Source organism: Rattus rattus, chromosome 4 (genome assembly GCF_011064425.1).
Source record: "Rattus rattus isolate New Zealand chromosome 4, Rrattus_CSIRO_v1, whole genome shotgun sequence".
Lineage (NCBI taxonomy): Eukaryota > Metazoa > Chordata > Mammalia > Rodentia > Muridae > Rattus > Rattus rattus.
This window is the reverse complement of record NC_046157.1, coordinates 54,181,211-54,205,582: the sequence shown is the minus strand read 5'-3', so window position 1 is coordinate 54,205,582 and position 24,372 is coordinate 54,181,211. Positions and strand designations below refer to the sequence as shown.

General features: G+C 47.7%; 1 protein-coding gene across 1 annotated transcript in view; it reads left to right on the top strand.

Moving 5' to 3' along the window:
• The first annotated feature begins 790 nt into the window (after window positions 1–790).
• The window catches only part of Hunk (hormonally up-regulated Neu-associated kinase), a 109,331-nt gene continuing 85,749 nt past the window's right edge, over window positions 791–24,372 (top strand). Inside the window, exon 1 of the mRNA XM_032900458.1 lies at window positions 791–1,129. Coding sequence (XP_032756349.1) covers window positions 869–1,129 — 261 coding nt within the window. The 5' untranslated portion in view covers window positions 791–868. The remainder of the gene's footprint in view (window positions 1,130–24,372) is intronic.

Sequence of the window (24,372 nt, the reverse complement as noted above, 5' to 3'; positions counted from 1 at the left end):
ATGTGCCAGGTTCTGGGCTGGGTACCCAACTCTCCTACGGTCCAGAGCTTCTCTTTCTCTTTCCCCCTGCTCATGGTGGGTGCGGTTGGTGAGGAAATTCACTCTCGAAAGGTCCAGAAAGCTGCCCAAGACCTGCGCGATTTGCACCCCCAAACCCCCAACCCCCGGAGGCGGCAGGTCTTGGGCAGCCCGGGAGCGCGCGTCTACCCGGCCGCGCGGGGTCCCCCTGTCTGGCGCTCAGGTGGCTTCGCCGCCCACTCCGCCGCTCCCTTCCCCTCCCCTCTCCAGCGAGGGTCGAGTTCGGCTGTTGCGCGCGGGGAAGGAAGGAGGGGCTACGAGGGATTTGAAAGTGCTCAGGCTGCGGAGTGGAGCTCGCTTCTGTCCCCGCCGCCCGCGAGCGGATTAAATTTCTGCAAATTCAAACTGAATGGGGCTTTCTTCTGCTGCCTTCCAGAGGGCGCCTGCAGCCCGCCGCGCGCTCCTCTCCGGCGGGAGCGGCCCCGGGGAGCACCGCTGACGACCCTGCGGGCCAGAGGGCGGCGGCGCCCGGGCTTGGGGGACTCCGCCACCGGATCGTACCCCTCTCGGACCAGCAGCCGTTCCCTCTCGCACCGGAGCGGGACACCAGACGGACCGCAGGCGCGATCTGGGCGATCGATTCTCCGAGGACGAACTTCTCGGGGGCGGGTCCCCGGTCGCCCCGTCGCCAGCTATTGTCTGCGCGCGGCGCTAGCACGGAGGCGCGGGGGGCGTGAGCGCGGAGACCCGGGCCGGGCGGGGCCAGGTCCAGGGCGGCGGCAGGAGGAGCCGGGGCAGCCCCGGGAGCCGAAGGAGGAGAGGCTTCAAGCGCGGGAGCCGAGCGAGCGCGATGCCGGCTGCGGCGGGGGACGGGCTCTTGGGCGAGCCGGCGGCGCCGGGGGGCGACGGAGGCGCGGAGGACACGGCCAGGCCGGCGGCGGCCTGCGAGGGAAGTTTCCTGCCCGCCTGGGTGAGCGGCGTGTCCCGCGAGCGGCTCCGGGACTTCCAGCATCACAAGCGCGTGGGCAACTACCTCATCGGCAGCAGGAAGCTGGGAGAAGGCTCCTTCGCCAAGGTGCGCGAGGGGCTGCACGTGCTGACCGGAGAGAAGGTGAGCTGGGGTGCGCGGGCCTGGAGGGAGGACTCGGGAGCACTGTCCCGCGAGCACTCAGCCTGGTTTTCCAACCCAGTGTAGCTAGACGCACACTCAGGCTCTCGCCGTGGGTCATCGGGCACCCACTGATGGGTGATGGTAGTAGTGGGGTCACGTTTGTGGGGTGGGTACCCGGGTAGATAGATGTACCCGCGAAGCTACCCCGCACTGTCTTTCTGTTTTGTTTTGGAAGAGTGCCGCCTGGCGGACGCCAGAGAAGGGAGGGGAGAGGTGGCGTTGGAGGGTCCTGCGGTAGGGGCATGGTTCAGTGCAGAGGCGGGAACTAGATCCAGGCTGGGGTTCAGTCTTGCTTTTGGAATGTGCGGCGAGAGAGCAGGGCAGCCAGTCTGAGGTTGCTTAGTGTTTCGTCCCTCCTGGCTCAGGGGAGGACGTGGAGGAGAGTTGAGGCCCCGAACGCTACCCTCACCACCCGCGTGGGCTGGGGCAACTGTTTGAATCGAAGTAAAGATCCCGCTTTTGGCAGGTGCAGAACTACGCAGGCCCTGGACTCTAGAAGTTTGGAGATACCTTTTCATTTTTTTCTAGAAGACTATAAAGGAAAGGGGCCCCTCCCCCACACCCAGAGGGACACTACTTCGACCTAATTAGAAGTTAGAGAGTGAACTCCTCCCGGGCCAGGTGCGGGCAGATCTCAGGTGTTAACTTAGATTTGTGAGAAGAAACCCTAGAGGCTGACTTACTTTTGAGTCTGGGTGGCCTCAGACAGGGAATTGCTCGGGGCTGCCAAGCCCGTATTTTTGCAGAGACCCAACACTATCACCTAGGCGGAGGGTTGTCCATGCAGAGTGGAGGAGGGGAATTCAGGGGGTCCTAGCAGCCAATAGCCCGAGGGCCAAACCCTTGTGCCTGCTGCTCTAGGTTCCCCTGCCCAGCCTAGGAGTTTGTGACAATGTTGAATTGTGAGAAGTCTGGTGACAGGTCAGAGCTGCCACGCTAGCCCCCTGATACCTTTGATTTCCTCTTGGTTTCTGTTGTCCTGGAGACCCCTACTTTTGAGCACTGGGTTCCATCACCCTTAGAATTTATCTTCTTTTTCTGTAGCCATTCCAAGTGGGCTGCCCCTTTATACCGGGTATCAGGGTTAGACCAAGTCATTTTCAAAAGTGTCTGCTGCCTGAATTTCCAAGCAAAAAAAACCATCATTCACTATGAACTCACATTAGTTCTTCAAAGAAGAACGGACTCTTCAGACCGGCCCTAGTTGTTCTAACTGGAGTAAAGGAAGGTTTGTTTGCTCTTTGGTGTACAGTGGGCTGTCTGCCAGGCACACCAAGGTCCATTTGGGGTGCTGTGATGCAGGCTGATTTCTGTTCTGTCTGGGAGAGGCGAGGGACTTTGCGTTCACAGTCTATAGGATTTGGTCTGGCTATGCGTATCACCTCTCTAAAGAGATCAGAACTCCTTAGAGCTTCTTGCCACATTGGGCTGGACCTCAGTTCCTCACTAGGGCAGTTTTGCCCCATGGGATAATTCCTTTGTCCTTGGCTGCACTGCCTGGGGTATTCAGAGTTCAGTCCTGATTCAGTTCTGGACTCCTGTGTTAACTCCTGCCTAGCAAGGGACTCCATCCCTTGGAATAAAGTACAAGGTATTTCTGCCCAACTGGGGTCTAGATGAAGGGTCCCCCTTCCTCCTGTCTTTATGACGGCTCAATTCATCTTTGCAATGAGAGGAAGTTTGTTGCGTGTAAAATTGTTTCCCTGGACCAGTTGATCTGATCTAGTTAAAGACCCTAGTCCTCAGTGCAGACAGAGAGGCCAGGGAGGGATACTTATGTTGCAAACCTTGCTCTTTCCTGCTCTGCTTTTCTGTAGCCAGGAGGAACCCTGCTCTGGGGACAACAGAGTATGGGGGGGGGGCAGACCTGGATTTTAGCTTCTCCAATGGTGTGCTTTAAAGAAACAGTGGTGCTATTCATAGCTTTTTATCTCCCTAACCCCACACCTTTAATACTTAACTAATGGATGTAGGCTTTAGCAGATTGTAGAGATGAGACAGAGATGGGGAGGGGAGAGAGTTAGTGGGAGAGGGGGAACCATTGGTGAGTCCCTGGCCCTCCTTTGTTTGGGTTTTGTCTTATTAAGCGAAGCTAGAGGGAAAGGGGAGGCCACCTCAAGCTATTTGCAGACTAAACTGCAGGCCAAGGGGCTTCACCACTGGACAGGCAGCTTCTGTGGAAGCTTGCCTCCAGGCATACCCCATCACAACTTTCTTGGGGTACATAGGTTTAGTTAAAGCATTTCCTTTTCCTTTCCTTTTTTTTTTTTTTTTTTTCGGAGCTGGGGACCGAACCCAGGACCTTGCGCTTCCTAGGTAAGCGCTCTACCACTGAGCCAAATCCCCAACCCCTTTCCTTTCCTTTTTAGTGGGTATGGATTTTCTCTTTTAGGAGGGAGGGATGAATCCTGCCATGGAAACTAAGCATGCCCTCCCTGAACCACCGTGTCAGAAGGGTCCGGGAGTAGCTTATCTTGAGGAATGCGTTTGTGGAACAGAGGATGAAGGGAAGACTTGGGCACCATCTCCAATTTCATCTGTTTCAGAGCCAATCTTATCAAAGCATGCATTTTATTTTGGTTGATTTGTGGTTAAATCTAGACTCTTGCTAGCTGAAGGCATCTGAGGCAGTGTGGGTGGTGGTGGTGTGTTTGGTAAGGTGCACATTTCCAGAATGCTTTGGATAAAATCCTCCAGGGTTTGCTGGGAATTCCCAGCTGAGTCTAGAAGACAAACAAGTTCCCCTTTCCCCACTTTCATTTGGACTGGGTCCTATCTCATCCAGAGGCTCCTATTGCCACCGAGACCTGCAGGGCAGGTCGGTGTTTTACCCCGGTAGCTTCTGAAGTTGTTTGCTTAGAAGCAATCTGAATCTAGATGGCCCCTTTACTGCTGAGCACAAAGGACGGCTTAGACCTAAGTTTTGCTTTCCTTTAACTTTTAAGCAAAGACAATCTCTGCCCATCTGGCTTTATAAAAATAAACATTCACTCAATCCTGTGAGGTTCTTAATTTTGACGTTCTCAGTTGTGGCTGAAGTGATGTTTGGACCAGGAGACATCATCTGTTAGATTCTGCAAACATAATTCCCCAGGGCCTGCCGTAGAGAACAAAGCTGCTGGGCAGGAGTATGGGCTAGTGACTTTTACAGACTGGGGAGGCTCTGCTTGTTGCCTCGAAGTGGTTCTTGATAGGTAGGAAGGACCCACAAGAAGTCACTATCCCATTTTAAAACTTGAATAATAAAATATAGCTGAAATGGCCCGGTGGTTAAAGGTGTGTGTCGGCAAGCCCAACGGCCCAAGTTTTATCCCTGGTAGATTTATCTTGGGATCGAAGGAGAAAACCACCAACTCCTGAAAGTTGTCCTCTAATCCCCCGACTTCCACAAGTGCACTTCAGTGTGTACCCGCCACCAGTAAGTGCAATAATATTAAAGATATCTGTGATCACAGCGAAGGAGCTCAGGGGGGAAAGTCTTATAGCATCTCGGGCACAGCTGACTTGGAAGGGCAACCTTAGCAGCAGAGCAAACCTCGATGCCACCTTCACCTGTGATCGAGGCGCCAAGGTGGGTACCATTAACCGGTCAGTGAAGGTACTCAAGGAGCACATTCTAACCTTTGACTTTTATTTGAAAAGCCCGTTTATACATTCCATTAGAGCTATTCTGGGGCTAACAACAAGGACCACCTGCTTAGTAAGTTGCAAGTCATCACGCGCAGAGTGCAGCAGCACCAGGTACCTGGAGTGAAGAAGTTACTAAAATTACCCTTTACTACGTTTTTCGCAGAGCAGGAAATATGACTAATTTTAGAAGTGGCCTTTTGGCAGATCTGTTTTTAGCAACTATTTCTGAAACAAACAGGTGCTAAATCCTGTTATTTCTTTTCAAGGGAGAGACATTTCAGGAGCGATGATGGTTCTGAGGTGCAGGGCGCACGTGGAGAACTGGAAGTTCCTATTAGCCTTCAGCGGGGCTCCTTGGAGGAAGGAGGCGTTTTCAGAGGCACCTGCCCTGTGGGTCCTGTGTGCGAGGCGGTGCCTATAATTTCCTGGATTACAGGTGGTGTGGTTGTGGGCATACTCTTTTGAACTTCCTGCCTCGCCTCATCTTTTTGAAGTACTTGGGGGATGATGGAAATTGGCACGTAGGGCTTCTTTCTCAGCGCTCACTGACACGGGGCCAAGGGACTTCAAAGGATACTGTGAGTCAGCACCACCATGCAGAACGGCGCCCACGGGGAGGAGCACACCTTGCATTTTCCCTGCTGGTGTCCGGCTCTACTTACTAATCTGACTCAGGTCTGTGCGCCCATCCATGTCTGCAGGTTGCTGGCTATTCCAGCGCTGTAGCAATCATCCAGAGTGGTGATTATCTTCCCTAGAGGGGTAGAGAGTGCCAACCACATCCTTCTGAAGAGATGGGCAGTTTGGGTTGATGGCGTGGGTACAAAGTAGCATTTGTGCAAAGTAGCATTTGTACAAAGTAGCGTTTGTACTGAAGTTTGTTACCCCTCTCAACTCTTCGTGATAACTGAGAAACTTGCTGTCTTGCCTAGTTGAGCCCAGTCAGTGACCTTAGCTCACCGGTTCTGGCTTGTTGTACATCATTGGGAAACGCGATCTTGAGCTGCTTGCTTGGTCTTCCTACCTCCACCTCTAGTGTACAGGATTATGGGTACCTGCCGCCAGGTTCGGTTTAGCCAGTGCTGCAGATTGTTTTATTTATTGTTGAGAAAGACACCATGACCAAGGTAAAAGAAAGCATTTAGTTGAGGGCTTGGTTACAGTTTCAGAGGGTGAATTCATAACGGTCATGGCAGAGAGCATGGACACATGCAGGCATATGTGGTGCTGGGCAGCAGCTAAGAGTTTACATGTGATCCACAATTAGGAGGCAGAGAGGGAGGCTGGGCTGGGCATGAGCTTTGGAGACCTCAAAAGCCTACCCCTAGTGACACACCTCTTAATCCTTCCCAAATAGTTCCACCAACCGGGGACCAAACATTCAAACGTGAGCCTCTAAGGGCCATTCTCATTCAAACCACCACAGTGAGCAAACCCAGGCCTTCGTGCACAGTAGCCAAGCCCTCTACTGATTGAGCCACACCAGCCTCACCCTCTGCTTTGCCTGGGCTCTGCCACACCCAGGTGCTGTCCTGCTCTGGATTCCCTGCTCTCTCTTGGGAATCTGGTTAGCTGGTTAAGGTCACCAGCAGCAGACGGGCACATCCTGAGCCTTCAACCCAGATGCTGGATTCTTGACCTTAGTGCAGAACAGAGTCTCAGGATGAGCAAGAAGCAGAGTTGGACGTTATTAGGAGATTTTAGGGCTGGTAAACGGCTCTGGGGTGGGTCAAGATGCTTGGTGCCAAGACTGGTGATCCGAGTCTACTGTCTAGGGTCATCTACAAGATGGAAGAAAGGAACCAGTTCCTGAAAGTTGTCCTTTGACCTCCACAGGTGTACCAGGGCACATGCACCCCCAAACACACTCTCTCTCTCTCTCTCTCTCTCTCTCTCTCTCTCTCTCTCTCTCTCTCTCTAAGTGTAATAATTTGAAAAATCATAAAAAGAGATTTTAGGACCAGGGACATACCTCAGTGTGGAAAGTGCTTGCTGTGCAAATGGAAATACAGAGTTGGGATCTACAGAGCCCAGGTGGGCAGGGCAGGTCACCTGTTACCCTAGGAAGGAGGAGACAGAGACAGAGAATCCACAGAGCAAGCCGATTGGCCAGACTGGCTGAAGAGATGAGCTTATGTGTGTAGCCTCGGTAGGTAAAGTTGGGGAGTGACTGAGAAGACACTTGGTATCAACACCAGCCTTTTGTGGGCATGTGCATAGCCACATGTATGTGCGCACACAGGTGAACACGTGTATACACCCATACAAATGTACACAGGAGAGTCTTAAATGTGAGGTTAATGGAGAGGTGCTTAAGGGGAGGGGAGCGGACACTCACAGCTGAGTGTGCGGGCTCCTCCAAGGGCAGCTCATCTCAGCAACAGCTGGGCATAGGGTTCGGTGGCTTTCAGGTCATATCTGAAGAGGTTGTTGAGAAGCTCCCTTTTCTCCCTCCCTTTTTTCAAAGGGTGAAATTATGATTTTAGGTTGGCCCTAAAGATGCCTTGGAAGGGATGGCAGTGTGGTAGAGCCATGCATCAAGAGGGTTGCACAGGGGAATTAAGACCTGTCTTTTACTGTAGATGGGGTTTCTTTGTGAAATTTCTAGAACATGGCTGGCTTCCATCTCGGAGTGGAGGGATATAGAGGGAAGGACCCTATGTCTTTAGACCTTAAGCATCGTTCATTATTTATTTTATTTTTTAATGAATTATTTATTTTTATCTTATGTGCTGTTTTGCCTGCATGTATGTCTGTGTGAGGGTTGGATCCCCTGGAACTGGAGTTACTGACAGTTGTGAGCTGTCATGTGGGTTCTGGGAATTGAACCCAGGTCTTCTGGGAGGACAGCCAGTGTCCTTAACCACTGAGCCACCTCTCCAGCCCTCCCTGGTTCACTGTTATCTTAACACCCTGATGTAAGTGTCTCTCTGTAAAAGGGGTATTATCTCTACACAGACAGACTTCGCAGCAAATGTTAACTGGGCTGCCATCCTTGACTCTGAGCTCATGAGAGGTTTCAACCAGACTCGCAGGTGGGGCCTCTCTTCTTCCCAAGTTCCTCCAGTCTCCCCAGTTGTTCTAGTCTACCTTAAGAGACTAAGCAGGAAAGTGTGGACAATCAGAGCCTGGATATCACACTCCTTGGGGGATGCTGGCAAATTTCAGTCCTTGCCTTGAGGATCAGCACTGTGGCTTCTGTTTGCCGGTGGATCCGGGGTCTTCTGTGCATTTTCTCCTTAGATGCTGGCAGGCACTCTGCACAGGCGATCGCCTCCTTCTCGGGTCTAACTGCAGTGAAAAGGAAGAGGCGTGCCCTGAGCAGCTTTTCTTTCTGACTTTCTCTATTAGTCTGCTAGGGCGGCCATAACAAGTTACCACAGATTAGGATAAGCAACAGATATTTTTTTGTGTCGCGTTGCTGGAGATTGGAGTCCAGAATGAAGGTCTGGAGAGAGCCGCGCACGCTCGGGAGATTGTTTGCTTCTGTTTGGGCTCCGTGCTGGTAGCATTCTCGGTAGCCTAGGCTTGTTAACATGACCCACCAATCTCTGCCTCCCTTTTCACGTGGTGTTGTTCCTCAGTATGTCTCTGACTGAGCCACTACCGACGTACAACAAAAGCACTGGGTTTAGAATCCATTCTAATCTAGTTTTGCCTCCTTTTAACTTGATTATGTCTACAAAGACTCCATTTACAAATAAGACCGTATTTATGGACCACTAGAACACTGCTTCTCAGCTTGTGGGTCTCGACCCCTTTGAGGGGGGCGTCTAAGGACCCTTTCACAGGGGTTGCGTATCAGATATTTACATTATGGTTCATAACAGTAGCAAAATGATAGTTATGAAGTAACCAGGAAAATGATTTTATGGTTGGGGGGGGTCACTACATCATGAGGAGCTCTACTAAAGAGTCATAGGATTAGGAAGGTTGAAAGTCACTGGCCTAGAGGTCAGAGGTCAGGACTCGACGATGCCTGTGTGTGTGGGGGGGCACAGTTCCAGCTGCTACAACTTAAGTCATTGAAGGTATCATGGGTGATTTCCTGGCAAGCTGACCCTTTAGAAGACAGGAATGTGTTCCCAGGGACTCGGAGAGAAAGAGAGTTCTGGGGATCAGAGTTGGTGAGGTTGGTTCCTTCTGAGGCCTGTGGGGAAGAGTCTCACAGACCTTGCCCCTTGGCTTGTAAACAATTGTCTTCCCACTGTGTCTTTCTGAGTTTTTGTCATTTGTGTCTCTGATCACCTTTCTCTTTTTGGGGTACTTGCTGTTTTGGGGGTCACCTTATAAGAGGCCCCTCACTCATGCTTGTAAGACACACCAAGAAGGAAAAGGTCAGCTTCCTCTCTAATAACCCTTCCTCAGCTCCGTTCCATCTCTAAGGGCCTTGTCTCTGAGGGGTGTGGAGAGCCTGGCCTCTCAGCTGTGAATGGGAGGGGTGCAGTGGGGCTCTCACTGATGCATTCACTTTCCCTGGTTTGGGTGCACTCGTGATCTCACCTCCTCACTAGACCATAATAAGCCCCGTGAGGAGGAGGAGACCCACTGCCCTGTTCCTGATGCCAAGAGTGACCTCAGGCACACACAAGGCATTCACTAGAGTTCATGATGGACGGAAGAACGCTTTGATCTTCCTGGGTGTTGTAGAGCACCTTTTCTTCTGGGTATAACAAGATGCCATCTTGGACTTTGCCCGGTAGCCATAGCAACTAGAGCGGAACAAGACAGTGCAAGCCAGGCCGGAGATAATGGCAATAGAACCTTTAACAAACACTCACCAGTATAAAACATAGGAGAGGAGAGCCAGGAAACTCCCCCGAGACTCCAGCCATTGTTCCCTGTCCCCTCCCAACAGCTGCAAACGATCCCAGGAGAGTTTGGGGTGCATAAAAAAAGAAGGGGTTAATTAAAAACCAGGACTCCATGGTGTAGCCTCAATGGGGGTCACCATCTGTGATGGAATGGGACTTTTCAGCGATGCTGCTGTTTTAGGGGTCACCCTGTAAGAAGCCCCTCACTCATGCTTTGTTTGTAAGGTACCCCCAAGGACTCCCTGATCTCACTAACCTGGGCTTTGGTGAAATTGCACGTTGGTGTATCACTGGTGTCCACGGTGAACGGATGTCCACGTCTGTCTCCCTAGGAAAAGTTAACCTCAAACTAGGATGTGTGGAGGGCTTTCTGAGCTGTCTGGTTGTCAGCTGTCAATCATGGTCGTTCTCCCCACCCCACCCCACCCTGCCCCCATACTGCTGTGCACGTCTGTGGTTGGTCGGTTTGCTGGGCTGACCCCCGGAAGAAAACAGTGACCCAGCAATACTGTGCTTTCTACGGAGACTCATTAAGATCGTTAACCAGTTATTAGAGTGACGGAATCAGACAGGAGACACCCATTCTGCAGTGTCTTAGCATCGTTCTTGGGCCCTCAGCTCTTCCCAGAGTCTATGAACTAAGAGCTGTGGCAGATGAAGGAGGTTGCTATTCGCAAACATACATTTTTATTTTGGATGTCTCCCATGGAGATATACGTAGGCTTGGAGTCTGTCTCTTTGACTATAATTTTCTCCGTGAAGTTTATTAGTCTCTTAACCCAGATTCTTGCCAAAACATCCTGTAATCCTGTGGGCTCTGCTTGCCCGATCCTGGAGCCATTTGATGAGATTTGGTCTCATTCACTGTGTGACCTTTGCGGTGTTCATCCTTGGCTTGAGTTCTTGTCTTCCAGCCTTGTGGCTCTCCGTTATCAGGGCACATTGCTGCAATGGTCTGAACACTATTCATCCATTAATTAATGTGGTGTGTGCGTGTGCGTGTGCGTGTGCGTGTGCGTGTGCGTGTGAGTGTGTGTGTGTGTGTGTGTGTGTGTGTGTGTGTGTGTGTGTGCCTACATGAGTGTGCAGGAAGCATTGGAAGCCAGAAGAGGCCGTCAGATCAGTACTGGGAACCAAACTTGGGCCTCTGCAGGAGCAACAATGTTCTTTTAATCGCTGAGCCATCTCTCCAGTCCCCCGTTTGAACTCCGTTTTCCCAGGAGGCACCTCTGTGGGTCACCTGATCTTTGTTTCTAGAGGGGGCAGGAAGCATGAGTGTCACTGAAGAGGCTTACACTTCAAGCCATGATAGAATGGAGATCAGAATCCTGCAGTTCTCGTCTATGTCACGCCGGGTTTCATGGCCTCTGGAATTCCTCACCTGCTAGAAAGAAAAAAAAAAAAAAAAAAAAGAGTGGGAATCAGGGTGATCACTATGGTTCACAGCAGCTTCACACCAGGTCCTTCATGTCGTACTGGATGTGTCATGTCTGCCACGGAGCATTTTGTGGTAGTTACTACTGTCTTCATTTCCTCTTGCGGCTTGATTAGCGCCCTAGGGATCTATCGATCCTAGCACGTAAAAAACCCAGAGCTTGGTAAACCCATCAGAGAAAACAAAGCCGGATCCACCCAAGAAAACATCTCATTAGTGTTCTGTGGGTTAGCTGAGAGCTTCTGAAGGAAAGTGCTGGTCAGTAGGCTGCTAACCAGATCTCTGTCAGTTAGGGATGAGAGCTTGGAGTCCCAGGCAGAGCTGGAGAGCTTGTGGGTAGCAACCTTCATGTGTGGTCCTCAGGAGCAAGGGACGATTTCCCACATCGTAATACCCAGCTGCTGTCTTTTACAGACTCACCATAAGAGTGTGTGTGTGTACGTAAAAACATATATGAATATAAAATTAAATATACATTATATGATACTACAATGGGTATAGACATAAACAAATATAGCTTTTTTGGCAGCAGAGTTTCTCAGGAAAGGCAGCAGTGGAGGGGGTCGGGGGAGACAGGATGCCTAGCAACTTTTCTAAGTTCCCTAGGAGAGGAGATCTCTGAAGAGAGACACCTTGTCTCTCCCCTTTCCTTATCATTCTGTTGAAACAGTAGACCCCAAGGATTAAATGTTCCCCAGTAATCTGGCCCACAGGGCAGAGTGGGGTCCCTCCTTACAGATTCAGAGGATGGTGGCTTCTTGTTGTGTGATTGATGAGCAGTCCATAGTAGAGAGTAGAAGTAGAGAGTCCAAGGTTGGCTCTTACTTGGGGCAAGGTATGGGAAGCCCTGTATTTTGAGGAAGGAATGTAAGATCTTGAGGATTTGTAGAGAAGTGTGGAGGAGGTCCCATTTACTTAATGCATGTCCATCCCAGGGGCCAAGAGAATGGAGTCTCGTAGCCCTAGGCTGTATGTAGGCTCAGGTATTTGAGTGAGGAGACACAGTTCTTGCAATGCCTTGGCAGTGATCAATCTGGGTTCTAACACCTCCACCCTGTTTGTTTATATAAAAGGAAAGAGGGAGAGGGGGAGAGAGAGAGGCCTTATGGGTATGAGTGTCATAGTCAAGTTCTAGCTGCTTCCTGAAACTCTTGGGGCATCTTGGAGGCCTCCCCAGTCTGGAGTGATTGTTCAGAAACTGGTACCAATATCCATATTTTCATAATGTCTATGCAAATACATGTGGTGTATTTACCTCACTGTGGTCTGCACAAACACTTAGCAGAGGGATTGGAGAAGGGTGGATGGGCATGAGAATAAAAACTATTAGTAAACGAATAGCCACAGGTATATCGGGATGTCCATGAAGAGCTGTGAAATCAAACTGAATTGTATTTGTTGTAAAGTGTGGGCAGAAGAGCAAACAGGAGAGTGCGTAAGCGTTGGATCTCAGACTATTTCAGGGAACGGGTAGATTGGTAGATTTCTACGGTTGTCACAGCTCCCCTTAGAGCTGATATCATTAGGTTATTTTGATTTGGTTGCAAGACTGTTAAGTCACATGATGAGAAAGGTAATAATAGATTGACTATTTTTGATTAAGGTAAGGTAGCCAAGGTATAACCCTTGGCTTTGGGCCTGGAAAATTCCAACTCCACACACTTGTGGAAGTGTGGCAGCTGTGAGGCAGCTTTTGAAAGTGTACAAACACTGGTGTAGCTTCTCCTGAGAAGCTTCTCACTGGCCCAGCAGGACAGATCCTGTCCCACATCCTGCTGTCCTGCTGTCCTGCTGTGGGGAAGTTTGATGAGGATGATGCTGAATTATCAGGACAGAGAAATGGCTACCAAAGCCACCAAGGAAGGATTTCCTGGATCACACTACTCCGTTAGCCTTCATGATCCAGCTTGGTATTTGTATAGCTAATATTATACCTAATACTAAAAAGATAAAATAAAAATAAAAAATAAAACGGTGCGTGCCAAAGGTCTCAAAACAGCCTCAAATTTACACGAGGAGAGATCATTTAAATCTCTAGGTATCCCTATCTGTGGGAAATGGCCTGGACCTGGTTACTACTTTTCTTAATAGGAAAAGGTTTTTGGCTGTAAGAGTTTGGATATAAAATGTAGGAACAGGGATGGCAAAATGGTGTGTCAAAGGACCTGCTGCCAAGCCTGACCACCTGAGTTCAATCTCTGTGACCTGTGTGAAGGAAAGAAAACTGACTCCCACAAGTGGTCCTCTGATTTCCACAGGCTCTGATGAACACACACACACACACACACACACACACACACACATACGCACACTATTTTTTTTATGTAAAAAAAGAAATATTTGTATCTCAAAGCGGAATTTCTTTGGGGATATTTAAAATAAGTTTTTGTCTATTTCAAATGAGATTTCTTTGTATACAAATTATGCTGCGTAATCGTAAAATACTTTCGCAAAGACAGTGACACATTCGAAAGCTTTTAAACACCATGGTGGGCTCTGGGTAAGCAGAGAGCTATATGAAAAGCAGGATTACAGGAAGGACATGGAGCTGCCCTTTTCTATAGTCTGCTCAGAATGGAGATGGGCATCGTTTTACACTGAGGAGCAACTGAGGAGCAACCCAGCAAAGTCTTACACATCCTTTAAGTGTAGCAGGATTGAAGCATTGTTTGAATGTAGTTCTTCTCGAGGCTGGGGAAGTCCTCCAGCGAGTGAACTCATCTGCCCGGCTCCTCCTGGAAGGAACTGTGATGAACTCATGATCCTGAATGGCAATGGCTTATTTAACTACCCCTCTGGAGAACTGAAGATCTAGGCACAATGAGGATTTTGTCTAACCAGCCAAATTTATAAATAGATCGAATCATTTGTCCAGTAGAATAAGTTTTATGATCACTGTAATTTAGCTGGAATGTCTCAAGTAGGCATAATTCTTTGTAACAGAATTTTTCCTCCTGTTAGACAGTGCCTATTCAACAAGAGACAGCTTTGCCCATTCAGAGTACGTACTAGCACGATTTGGAGAAATCTAATCTCAGGTTTTATATGTCTCATTTAGTAAAAGGATAGAACACAGTAATTATTTTTCTAAGCCCATTTTTACAAACATTCCTAAGAGCAGATCTGTACTTCAGAAAATTTTGCTGTTGTAAACAGCTTCAGACATCAATTTAATATCAGTATAATAGAATTTTGGCCTTAGGAATTATAATTAATTTAGAGTGAATATAGTCATCTTTTTATAATTTCCCACATACATGTATTGTATCCAAAGCCTTTCCTTTCTTTAATCTTCTTTACCAAAAGCACACTTTACAATGCATGTGTCTCTTACTATGCAAAGGAGGACCTAGGAAATGATAGTCCATTGCAGAAATACATTGTAATGTTGTAAAAAAGACATTGATATTTAAAATACATTGTTATTATTGGTGAATTCCAAGATGTCCCTGTACGTCTTAAAACCAACAACAGCCCTCTTTACCTTATACATACATACATACATACATACCCGTTCATACATGTGCACATATCTTAAAATCAGGCCTATACACTCTATAACCACAGATCTTAGTTTTTTTTCCCCTCTTTAGAATAGACAAGTTACACATATGCAACATTTATGAACATATTTGCAAACAGCTTCAGCTTATAGACAAAGTGACTGTACACAGAGATAGCATGGTTACATCTAACCAGTGAGAGGAGATAAGGACAGAGTGGAGATTTATATCTGGGCAGACAGTGAACGTTTGGGAAGAGTTCAGCCTCAGAAGGGAGGAGTGGCTAGGAGCCAGTTAGGGCAGTTTGAAACTTTTATTCTCTTGGAAGCTTTTGCTACTTGGGACTGAAAGCTGCAGGACTGGGGAGGGGTGTGGGTGATCAGACATTTTTCTCTCAGGTGTGTAGCCCCAGACTGGGGAGGGAAGGATCTGTGGCTGAAAGGATTTTTGAGGCGAGAGGAACCCAGAATATCAGGCTGCCTGGGAATGAGCAGAAGCAGGTCTTGCTCAATTCTAGAGTTACTTGGTTTGTCAAGGACCAAGGCCCCCAAACTTACTGGGTATTGGAGTAGCATGCTCAACCCAATCCCACAGACTTCTTAGTTGGCGAGGACTAAGTTTTTTTTACCAACAAGAGTCAAGACCCACAAGGGGCCTTGATTGCCAGGGACCAAGCTTTCTTCAGCACCCCCCCCACCCGCGCTTTTGCTCCCCTCCCCCTCTTCCCACTTCCATTCTGTCCCTTCCCCTTTTTTGTAACTCAAGAGTATTTGGTGTGGGTTCCAAGGTATGAGGGACCCCCTTTGTGTGTTCTTGTCTGATTTGTAGTGAAATCTGGTTTTACTTTAGCTAAGTTGGGGGGGTTGGGCGGAGACATTTACCAAAATGGTGAGTGACTGAACATTGTAGATGGGGAGGCCTGGGGAACTTTGACTGGGAGAAACAGTGGCTGTTTCCTGCGGCATACTACCCTGGAGATGGATCCAGGCAGGGTGCCCGTTTAGAGGGGAACAGCCAAGAGAAGGAAGTTACTGCTGGGGTAGGAGTAAGGGTGGGGGTGGGGCAGGAGTGGGAAGCTGAGAGAAATGGGAAGATTTTAGAGAGTAGAGGGAGGGAGGCTGGCAGCCATCGTGGTGTGGGAGACACCTAAGCAGGAGAACCTGGATGCCACCATAGAGAAGCTGGGCCTCTCGTCATGTGGTCAGAGGAGACCTGGCCAGGAAGGACAGTAACAGAGGTCACAAGTTATTATTGTCTGGGGAGAGCCGCTGGGCTGGGCCAGCTGGAAGCAGTTTCGAGTTGGTTTGTAGTAACTGGATTTAGAAAGCAGCAGGCAACTGGCTGAAAGGAAGGCAGGCTTTGAGATACAAAAGGTCCCATGGGAAGTCTGTGCCACTGCCACTGCGCTCTGTGACATGACCTGGGTCTGTATGAGTTTGGGGATCAAAATTTCCAGTTGTGAGGTCAGACAAGTTCAGAGGAACAGGAGGAGCAGGTACTCTCATGCCTTTGATGTCCTGCATGTGTGAGTAGTGTGGTGAAAGCCATTGTCATCCTGGCGGGGCTGGAACTCACAGAGATCCACCTCCCTGCCTTCCCAGTGCTGGGCTCTCTGAGCTCGTATTTTGAGTAGCGCAGAGAGAGGTCCCTCGAAGTTTCTGGTCAGTACATCCTCTCCTGTCACACATGAGTTTTAGGGTCTGCTGGGTACCACCAGGGTTTCCAAGTCCTGTGTCCTGGAACAAGATGTTGGAGAGGGACTCATGAATAGTAGGAACAGCAGAAAAAATTAATTCGCAGAGCGCTTCTGAGGCAGGAAGTGGGCAAGAGCAGAGAGCAGAAGTTAAGATATCTGCGGCCCCTTCTGGTGGCCTGGAACCTTCACAGATCATTCAGAAAGCACAGGCCTTTCCTAAATGTGTTCTGTTCTGTGTCTCTCCCTGTCTGGTTTCTTTTATATGCGCTTTCTTCTTCGAATTCTCGTTATGTCCCTAGAATAGTGAATATTCTCCCACAACTGCCCCTTTGCCTACAGGAGTGGAGTGTCCGGAGTTAGCTCAGCTTTCCCAAGCTTTCTGAGGCCTCCCTTAGTCAAGAAGGGACTTCAAGACCAGGGAATGAAGAAATGCTTCCAGAGGTGAAGGCTGGTGAAGGAGGAGAGAGAGAGAGAGAGAGAGAGAGAGAGAGAGAGAGAGAGAGAGAGAGAGAGTGTGTGTGTGTGCATGTGTGTGGTGTGTGTGTGTGTGTGTGTGTGTGTGGTGTGTGTGTATGTATGTGTGTATGTGGTGTGTGTGTATGTGTGTGGTGTGTGTGTATGTGGGTGTGTATGTGTGTGTGTATGTATGTGGTGTGTGGTGTATATGTTGTGTGTATGTATGTCTGTGTGTGTGGTGTGTGTATATGTGGTATGTGTGTGTGTGGTGTGTGTGTGTGTATCTGTGTGTGTGTATGTGTGTGCGTGGTGCATGTGCATGTGTGTGTGTGTGTGTGGTGTGTGTGTATGTGTGTGGTGTGTGTGGTGTGTATGTGGTGTATGGTATGTGTGTGTTGTGTATATGTGTGTGCATGTGGTGTGTGTGTGTGTGTGTGTGCACGTGTGTGTGTCTCTCGGGTGTGGATGGGATGGGGTGGAGGGTATTATAGGAGCATCCTGAAGGGAACTGTCCTCACGTATGTAATCTGGTGATCCTCCAGCTGGGATCACCCTGCTCCCACGCAGAAATGGGGCTTCTGAGTGCATTCTTTATTCCAGGTAAGATTTAATTAGAGAAGCTTGTCTCCGACTGGGTTCTCAGTCGAACATTTACATTTAATAATACTAATAAAGAAAGCTTGTTTTGAAAACACGGCTGCAGGTTTGTGAAGTGTTGTTCCCATAGGACGACATTTTATTCTATTAAAAACGAACATTTGTGAGCAGTAGTTGGCAATTTCAAGGCCAATTTGAGGTAATAAAACTCAAATTTCCCTCTGGAGGGAAAGTACTGTGGCTATTGCGCCCCCACCTAATTCATTACTTTATTTCTCAGCTCCGAAACAGGCTGTTGTCTTGTTCTTTCTCACTCCCCCCCACCCCCCCCCGTCCTTTTTACTTATCCTTTCTGATCATAGAGAGTCATTAAAGAACCGGAGAGCATGTGCAATGATCCTGTCAGTTGACAGACACACAGCAGTGATTCCTGCCTTTAAAGGGACCATTACTCAACAACATGTTTATCTAAATGTGTGTCTGTGTGCATGTGTGCGTGTGGCATGTGAGAAAGAGTGTGTGTGTGTGTGTGTGTGTGTGTGTATGTGTGTGTGTCTGTCAAATGTTAACTCTCTTTTTCCTTATGATCAACTATATGTGGGACTGAGAGTATATACCTTGGACTTCTACATGCTAAGTACATATGATACCACAGATTAGTGCCTCTCACCTAAATACTGCAAAAAGAATACTTGGAAAGCATTTTTGACAAATTATTTCCTGTTTTAAACTTCAGTCACAGGGGTGCTTTATACCTTTTGAGGTTTTGAGCATATTCAGGTAGGTCTTAGGCTCATGGCTACCTGGGTTTTCCTTCATAGCCGTGTAGCATGTTCTTCTCATTGTCAGCCCTTCCTCTTGCTGTGCCCCTTAAACCTCATGATCCATTCTCCTTTTGTTTTATACAACATTAATGTTTTCCTCCTGTCTAATTAAACACACCTCCCTTTTCTTGCTGGAAATAAACACAAAGTTAATTAAAAATCACTTTGAGTCATATAGTTCTGAGAAAATCAGTGTGAACATTTACTTCACATGTGCTGCATACATATAATAGTTAAATATAGTTACATGTACATGCATGTATTATTAGTTACATGTAGTTGCATACACATGCATGTATTAGTTACATGTAGTTACATGTACATGCCTGTATTAGTTACATGCATATGCATGTGCATGTATTATTAGTTACATGTAGTTGCATACACATACATGTATTAGTTACATGTAGTTACATGTACATGCCTGTATTAGTTACATGCATATGCATGTGCATGTATTATTAGTTACATGTAGTTGCATACACATGCATGTATTAGTTACATGTAGTTACATGTACATGCATATGTTATTAGTTACATGTAGTTTCATGTACACACATGTATAGTTATGGATATTGCTGACCTATCTTTCCCCTTTGATTACAACACTGATATCCACTGTTCATACTGTTTTGTAAGTATCTCATATTTTACTGAAAATTTAATGCTTTCTAACATTGTTAAAGATTCTTTTGAAGTATGATATTTTGTGATATATTTAAATATTTGAAGTTACTGAAGATTTCCCCTGCATAAACAGCACTGCTATGTCCTTGTGTCTGTCTCTCTGAGCCATTCTTTAGGAACAATACTTTGAAGAGTTTTGACATATGATCAAATTGCAATTCAGAAGGATTCTGCTTCATGGCCACATTGTATGAAGCTGACTTTTAGAGTAGGTATCTTGGTATATTGTTAATGGTTCCCACCCCTTCTCCTCCTTGTCCTATTGGCTGTTGCTGCTGTTTACATATTAAGGATGTCGGCTTTATCTTTATTATGTTGTAGATATTATCTTTTACTTTGTCACTTGCTTTCTTTCTGATTCATTTTATGACTTTTTGGCAATCGTAAGCTGAGGTCTGGCTTTGTTTTGTTTAACCAACTGATACTCTTCTTTAGTGTCCCTAGTTTCAAGCTTGTATAGAGGGAAGGGTTTGTTGTCGGCTTTTCTTTATACATTGTCAGTGAGTTGCCAGTTTCTTGTTGTTTTATGAAGAAGTCTTTGTGCTGGGGTAGGGAGACCCTTTTGTCTCTATTTTCTAACCTGTTGAATAGTGACAGCCTGCAGCCTTTGAGGGTTCTCAGCTTCTGCCTCCCAGCTTTCCGCTTGTCAGTAATTGTGTAGTCTTGGGTACAGTATGGAGACCCTTTTAAACTTCGTTTCTCCATCTGTAGCATAGTGAAATTTACTTCATGAATATTCAGTGACAGTCATGCACATATGTATATGTAAATGGTGTGTGTGATGCTTAGCTTAAAGTGTGTGTTTAAGTGTATGTGTGAGTGAGTGTATGTGTGTGTGGGAGTTTAATTAGCTTAAAGTGTGTGTGTGTGAGAGAGAGAGAGAGAGAGAGACAGACAGACAGAGACAGAGACAAGAGAGAGAGAGTATGTGAGAATGGGGGGGTAGTTTAATTAGCTTAAAGTGTGTGTGTGTGTGTGTGTGTGTGAGAGAGAGAGAGAGAGAGAGACAGAGACAGAGACAGAGACAGAGACAAGAGAGAGAGAGTGTGTGTGAATGGGGGGGTAGTTTAATTAGCTTAAAGTGTGTGTGTGTGAGAGAGAGAGACAGAGACAGAGAGACAGAGAAAGAGAGGCAGAGAGAGAGACAGAGAGAGAGGAGAGAGAGACAGACAGATAGAGAAAGAGAGAGAGAATGTATGTGTGTTGGAGCACTTAATTAGCTTAAAGTGTGTGTGTGTGAGAGAGAGAGAGAGAGAGACAGAGACAGAGAGTATATGTGTGTTGGAGCACTTAATTAGCTTAAATTGTACTCATCATTGTGTTGGAGAACACATGGCAGTCAGTTATGCTTTTCCTTTGGACCCTCAGACCTGTTTTTAAACTTAAAGGTATGTGGAGGTCAGACTCCTTGAGCTGGAAGACAGAGGCCGCCCACTCAGTTTATCTGGATGATGGAGTTGACCTCTGAGGACAGAGGAGAGGGGGTGGAGAGGATCATGGGACACTTCTGCAGCAGTTACCTCCCCAGGGCAGGAATGCCTCTGGACGTGCAGGGACACACATGTCTGCATTCCTCGGCTTCCACACCCCTGTATCTGCCTGTGCCAGGAGCCTCTTGGCAGCCTCCTTTCTCTGCCTGGGGAAGGGGCTTCTCTGACCCCGGGTTTTTACTTTCTGCTCTTTGTAGGCATCTGGTGTGTTGTGTGTGGGTGGGTGGGTTGTGTCCCTTACCTTTCTAGGATTCATAACACCATGGCAGGAGTGATCACTGAACCTTACAGGCCTTACCTCCTTTTAACAGTAGAGACTTGTTCCAAAGCGAAATTAAGAATGAAATTTATAAACACTTCTCCACCGACTGATAGGGTTGGGGAAGCTTCGTTGGACGTGATTTTGATTTAATGGCTTCGTCTTTCCTTGACAGGCAGCTGGGCATTTCCAGTGTGTGCTGCCATTAGCTCGGTTTAAAGCCCCTGGAGCTCCTGAGACCTCTGTTGACAGCATGGTCCCGGGTAGGAGAATGGGATCTTGTATTATAGTTTCCTGGAGTTCTGTTTCCAATCCCACAATGCCCCCATCTGCCCCTCCCGCAACGCCATTTTGATCTCGTACCTCCCCAGCTGCACGTGGATGCCAGTTGTGCCAGGATGGAGACTGGGTATTGCTTGTTTCCTGTTGCCCATGGGACACGAACGCTTCTTGAATTAAAGCTAATTTTGGAGTTTCAAGTATTAAATGTCAAATTTGAAAGAGAACATGTCTAAGACTTCTTTGTTATAGAAAGGAAGGTCATCCAAAGCCTAGGGGAAGGGAAGGGAAGAAATGGGAGAAAGAAAAGAACTGGTTCCTGCATCCCGGTACCACACTGCTCCATCTACACTCGTGGAAAATGCACCCTCCTGATAAAGTCTGCTGTATTAGTATTTCTTTAGCAAAAGGTCATTTACGATAAGGTAGCCTGAACTCTTTCCCATTTTTTTCTTCTGTTTAAAGGGATATCAAATCATTTTGTTATAGTATTATTTAATATATAGAATGCATTGCTATATATTAAATAAAGTAGGGTTAAAACATTTTTTTAAGTGAGGTCATTTGGTAGAAAGACTGCAGGGTCAGAATGCTCAATGCAGGGGAACTGTCCCTGTTGTAATTAGCCGAAAACAAGACACACAGCTATGATGGTGAACCCCCTTTCTGTTTTTGTAGTTGTGAGCATGCATGTGTGTCTCTCTGTGGATTTGTGCGTGTGAGTGCCTGTGTCTGTAGAGGCCAGAAAGGAGCATCATATCCCCTGGCTGACATTACAAGTGGATGCGAGCTCTCTGGTATGGGTGCTAAGAACTGAGCTCGGGTCCTTCCTCTGTAAGAGCAGCTAGAGCTCTTCTCTGTTAGGCCATCTCTGTAGCTCCTTCCTTCCTTCCTTCCTTCCTTCCTTCCTTCCTTCCTTCCTTCCTTCCTTCCTTCCTTTCAATTCAAGCATTTATAGGTTCTTTCTACATGTAGAGTTTGTGCTAATCAGCTGTGTGGGCTTTTGTACAAATTAGAAACAGCTCAGTTAGAAACACAGGTCTGGCAAACTGTAAGTAAAAACCGGCCAATGTCAGTCCTTCGACAAAGTCTATTTCGTGGCTTCCTCTAGAATAGGCCACAAAGAAGGGGGAGGCTCTGGAAGGGAATGGTGTTCAGTGTGTGCTGCTCGCTGCCCAGCAGACCCGGTATACCCCATCTTCTGGAACAAATAGAGTCTAAAAGAAACTGCCTAGGGCCTCATGACCTGCAGCCTTCTGTCTCCAGAGTCTTCACTCATCTGGATACTGGAGGGACTCAGGGCTTGGATTTGTAGTGTGGTAGGAGCCCAAAACACTGTTCAAACAAGGTGAGGGGGAGCTCGGTCTGTATGTTTGATGAAGAAAAAAAAATCTCAAAGTGCTGGTCACTCAGCCCCCCTCACTCCTCGTGGTTCCATTCACGGATGAGTGAACGTCGTGACAGTTTAATAATGGCTGTGACAGTGACATGCAAGGGGAGAATGGAAAGCCAGAGCCTCTGAACTGGGATTTTTTTTCTTTCTGGGAAAGGAATTCGGTGGTTTTGGGTTTCTTGGTGTGTAACCCGAGAAGCGCATCCATCTCTTTGTGACAGAGGAGCATTTTGGCTTTGGGAGAGCAACTTCTGATTTATCACACACAGCTGGGTGGGCCGCGTCTCACTGGTGCCTCTCGGTGCCCAGGAGCAAGCCCAGTTGCCCAGCAAGGCTTTGCCTTCCAGAAAGGTTTGTGCACTGGGGCTTGGTGTGCGTACCTGGCTGCTGGGAGCCATCCGTCTGGGCATGTGTGTAGGGAAGCTCAGGTATGGAGGGGGTCACCTGGCCCCCTACCCAGTCTTGCATTTGTCAACGCTGTGTTGAGCCCCACTAAAATTGCTTTATTAAGGTCTGAATTCTTAGTACCTCTGAGTGTATCTCTGTCTTTAAGAAGGAAGGGGGACTGAAATCAGATGGATTACCCTAATCCAACGCCATTTGTTCTCTTCTAAGAGAGGAAACTTGCGTAGAGATGTGTGCACATATAGGAGAGACCAGAGGAAGAAGAGCCTGTGGGGATGGCCATTTACAGCTGGGGAGAGAGGCCTCAGCAGAAATCCACTCTGTCCACATCTTGGACTGAAGACAGTGCATTTTTACCGTATAAGCTGATCGGCTTAACTAGACCCTCCCACCTCTTCCTTTTTTGTGAAGGAATCATCTGGAAGGAACCTGGGCTGTTCCCCTCACTTCACTGTACTCTATAATAAATTCGTTAGGTCCAAATGCCACGGTGCCTGTTCCTAGACACAGCAACCTTATGGAGTACGGAATAGAACTTGCTGATCAGACCCTGGTTTGGTTCTGTGATAGAAGGCTCAGGACTGTCGGCTTGGGTAGAGGAGCAGAGGAATCCCTCTCTAAAGAATGAGAGGTGCCCGAGGCAGGAGTATTGCTAGGAGTGCCAGACCAGCCTGGGCTCCAAGGTGAATTCCCTATCTCATCTAAGGGGGAAAATCGCCATTGAAAGAATGAAGTATTTTAAGTTCCAATTAGAAACTCTTCAAGGGCGCACATGTGAGATTATTAGGGCGGCCCACAGAAGTGTTTAGATTAGATTATAGGATGCCTTCATGCGGCCCGTGAATATTGGTAATTTCCCTCTGAGACGTGTGAACGAGAAAGGCTGTTCTGTGTGGCTTCTAAAGTGCTGCCCCTAAAACTGTGGTTCTTGCTAATAACATTTGGTGCGTAGTCCTTTCTGTCCTGAGCTGGTTGTGACAAAGTACCACTGGCCTGGTGTCTAGAGCCACAGATATTATCTCTAGGGTATCACGGGCAGCACCTTCCAAAGAAGACACTGTTTAGGCTTCTCTCCCAGCTTCTGGCAGTCTCAGATGATGCTGGGTCTATAACGATCTGTTTCACTGTCTCCCATTTCTGTGTCTATCTCCTGCCCAGATTTAGGCTACTATGACATTGCATTAGATGAGGGTTTATCCTTCTGGCCTGGCCTCATCTTAACTTGGTCACCTGCAAAGATCCTACAAGGTCAAGTTCACAGATACTGGGGGTAATGACTCCAGCCTCTTTTGTGGAGATATAATTCAATTCATAAGATTGTGCCCTGATTTTTCTTTTGTACACATATGATGTCTAAGTGTGTGCGGGCATGTGTATGCCATGGCGTGTGTGGAGGCCAGAGGCAATTCCCATCTATCTAGAGACTAGATCTGCTGTGCACTCTGGGATAGCTAGCCCATGAACGTCTAGAAACTCCCATCTCACCTAGAACACTGGGCCACCGAGTGGCTCTATGTGGGGTCCTAGGGATTCGAACACTGGCACTCATGTTTGCACAGTTAAGCGATTTTCCTATTGAGCCATCTTCCCCGACTCTGTTATGGACTCCCATGATGGCTAATCTTGGCCAACTTGACTACACCTGGAATCGATTAAAATCCAAGCAGCTGGGCACAGCTGTGGAGGATTTCCTTGATTGGGTCATTTGAGTTGAG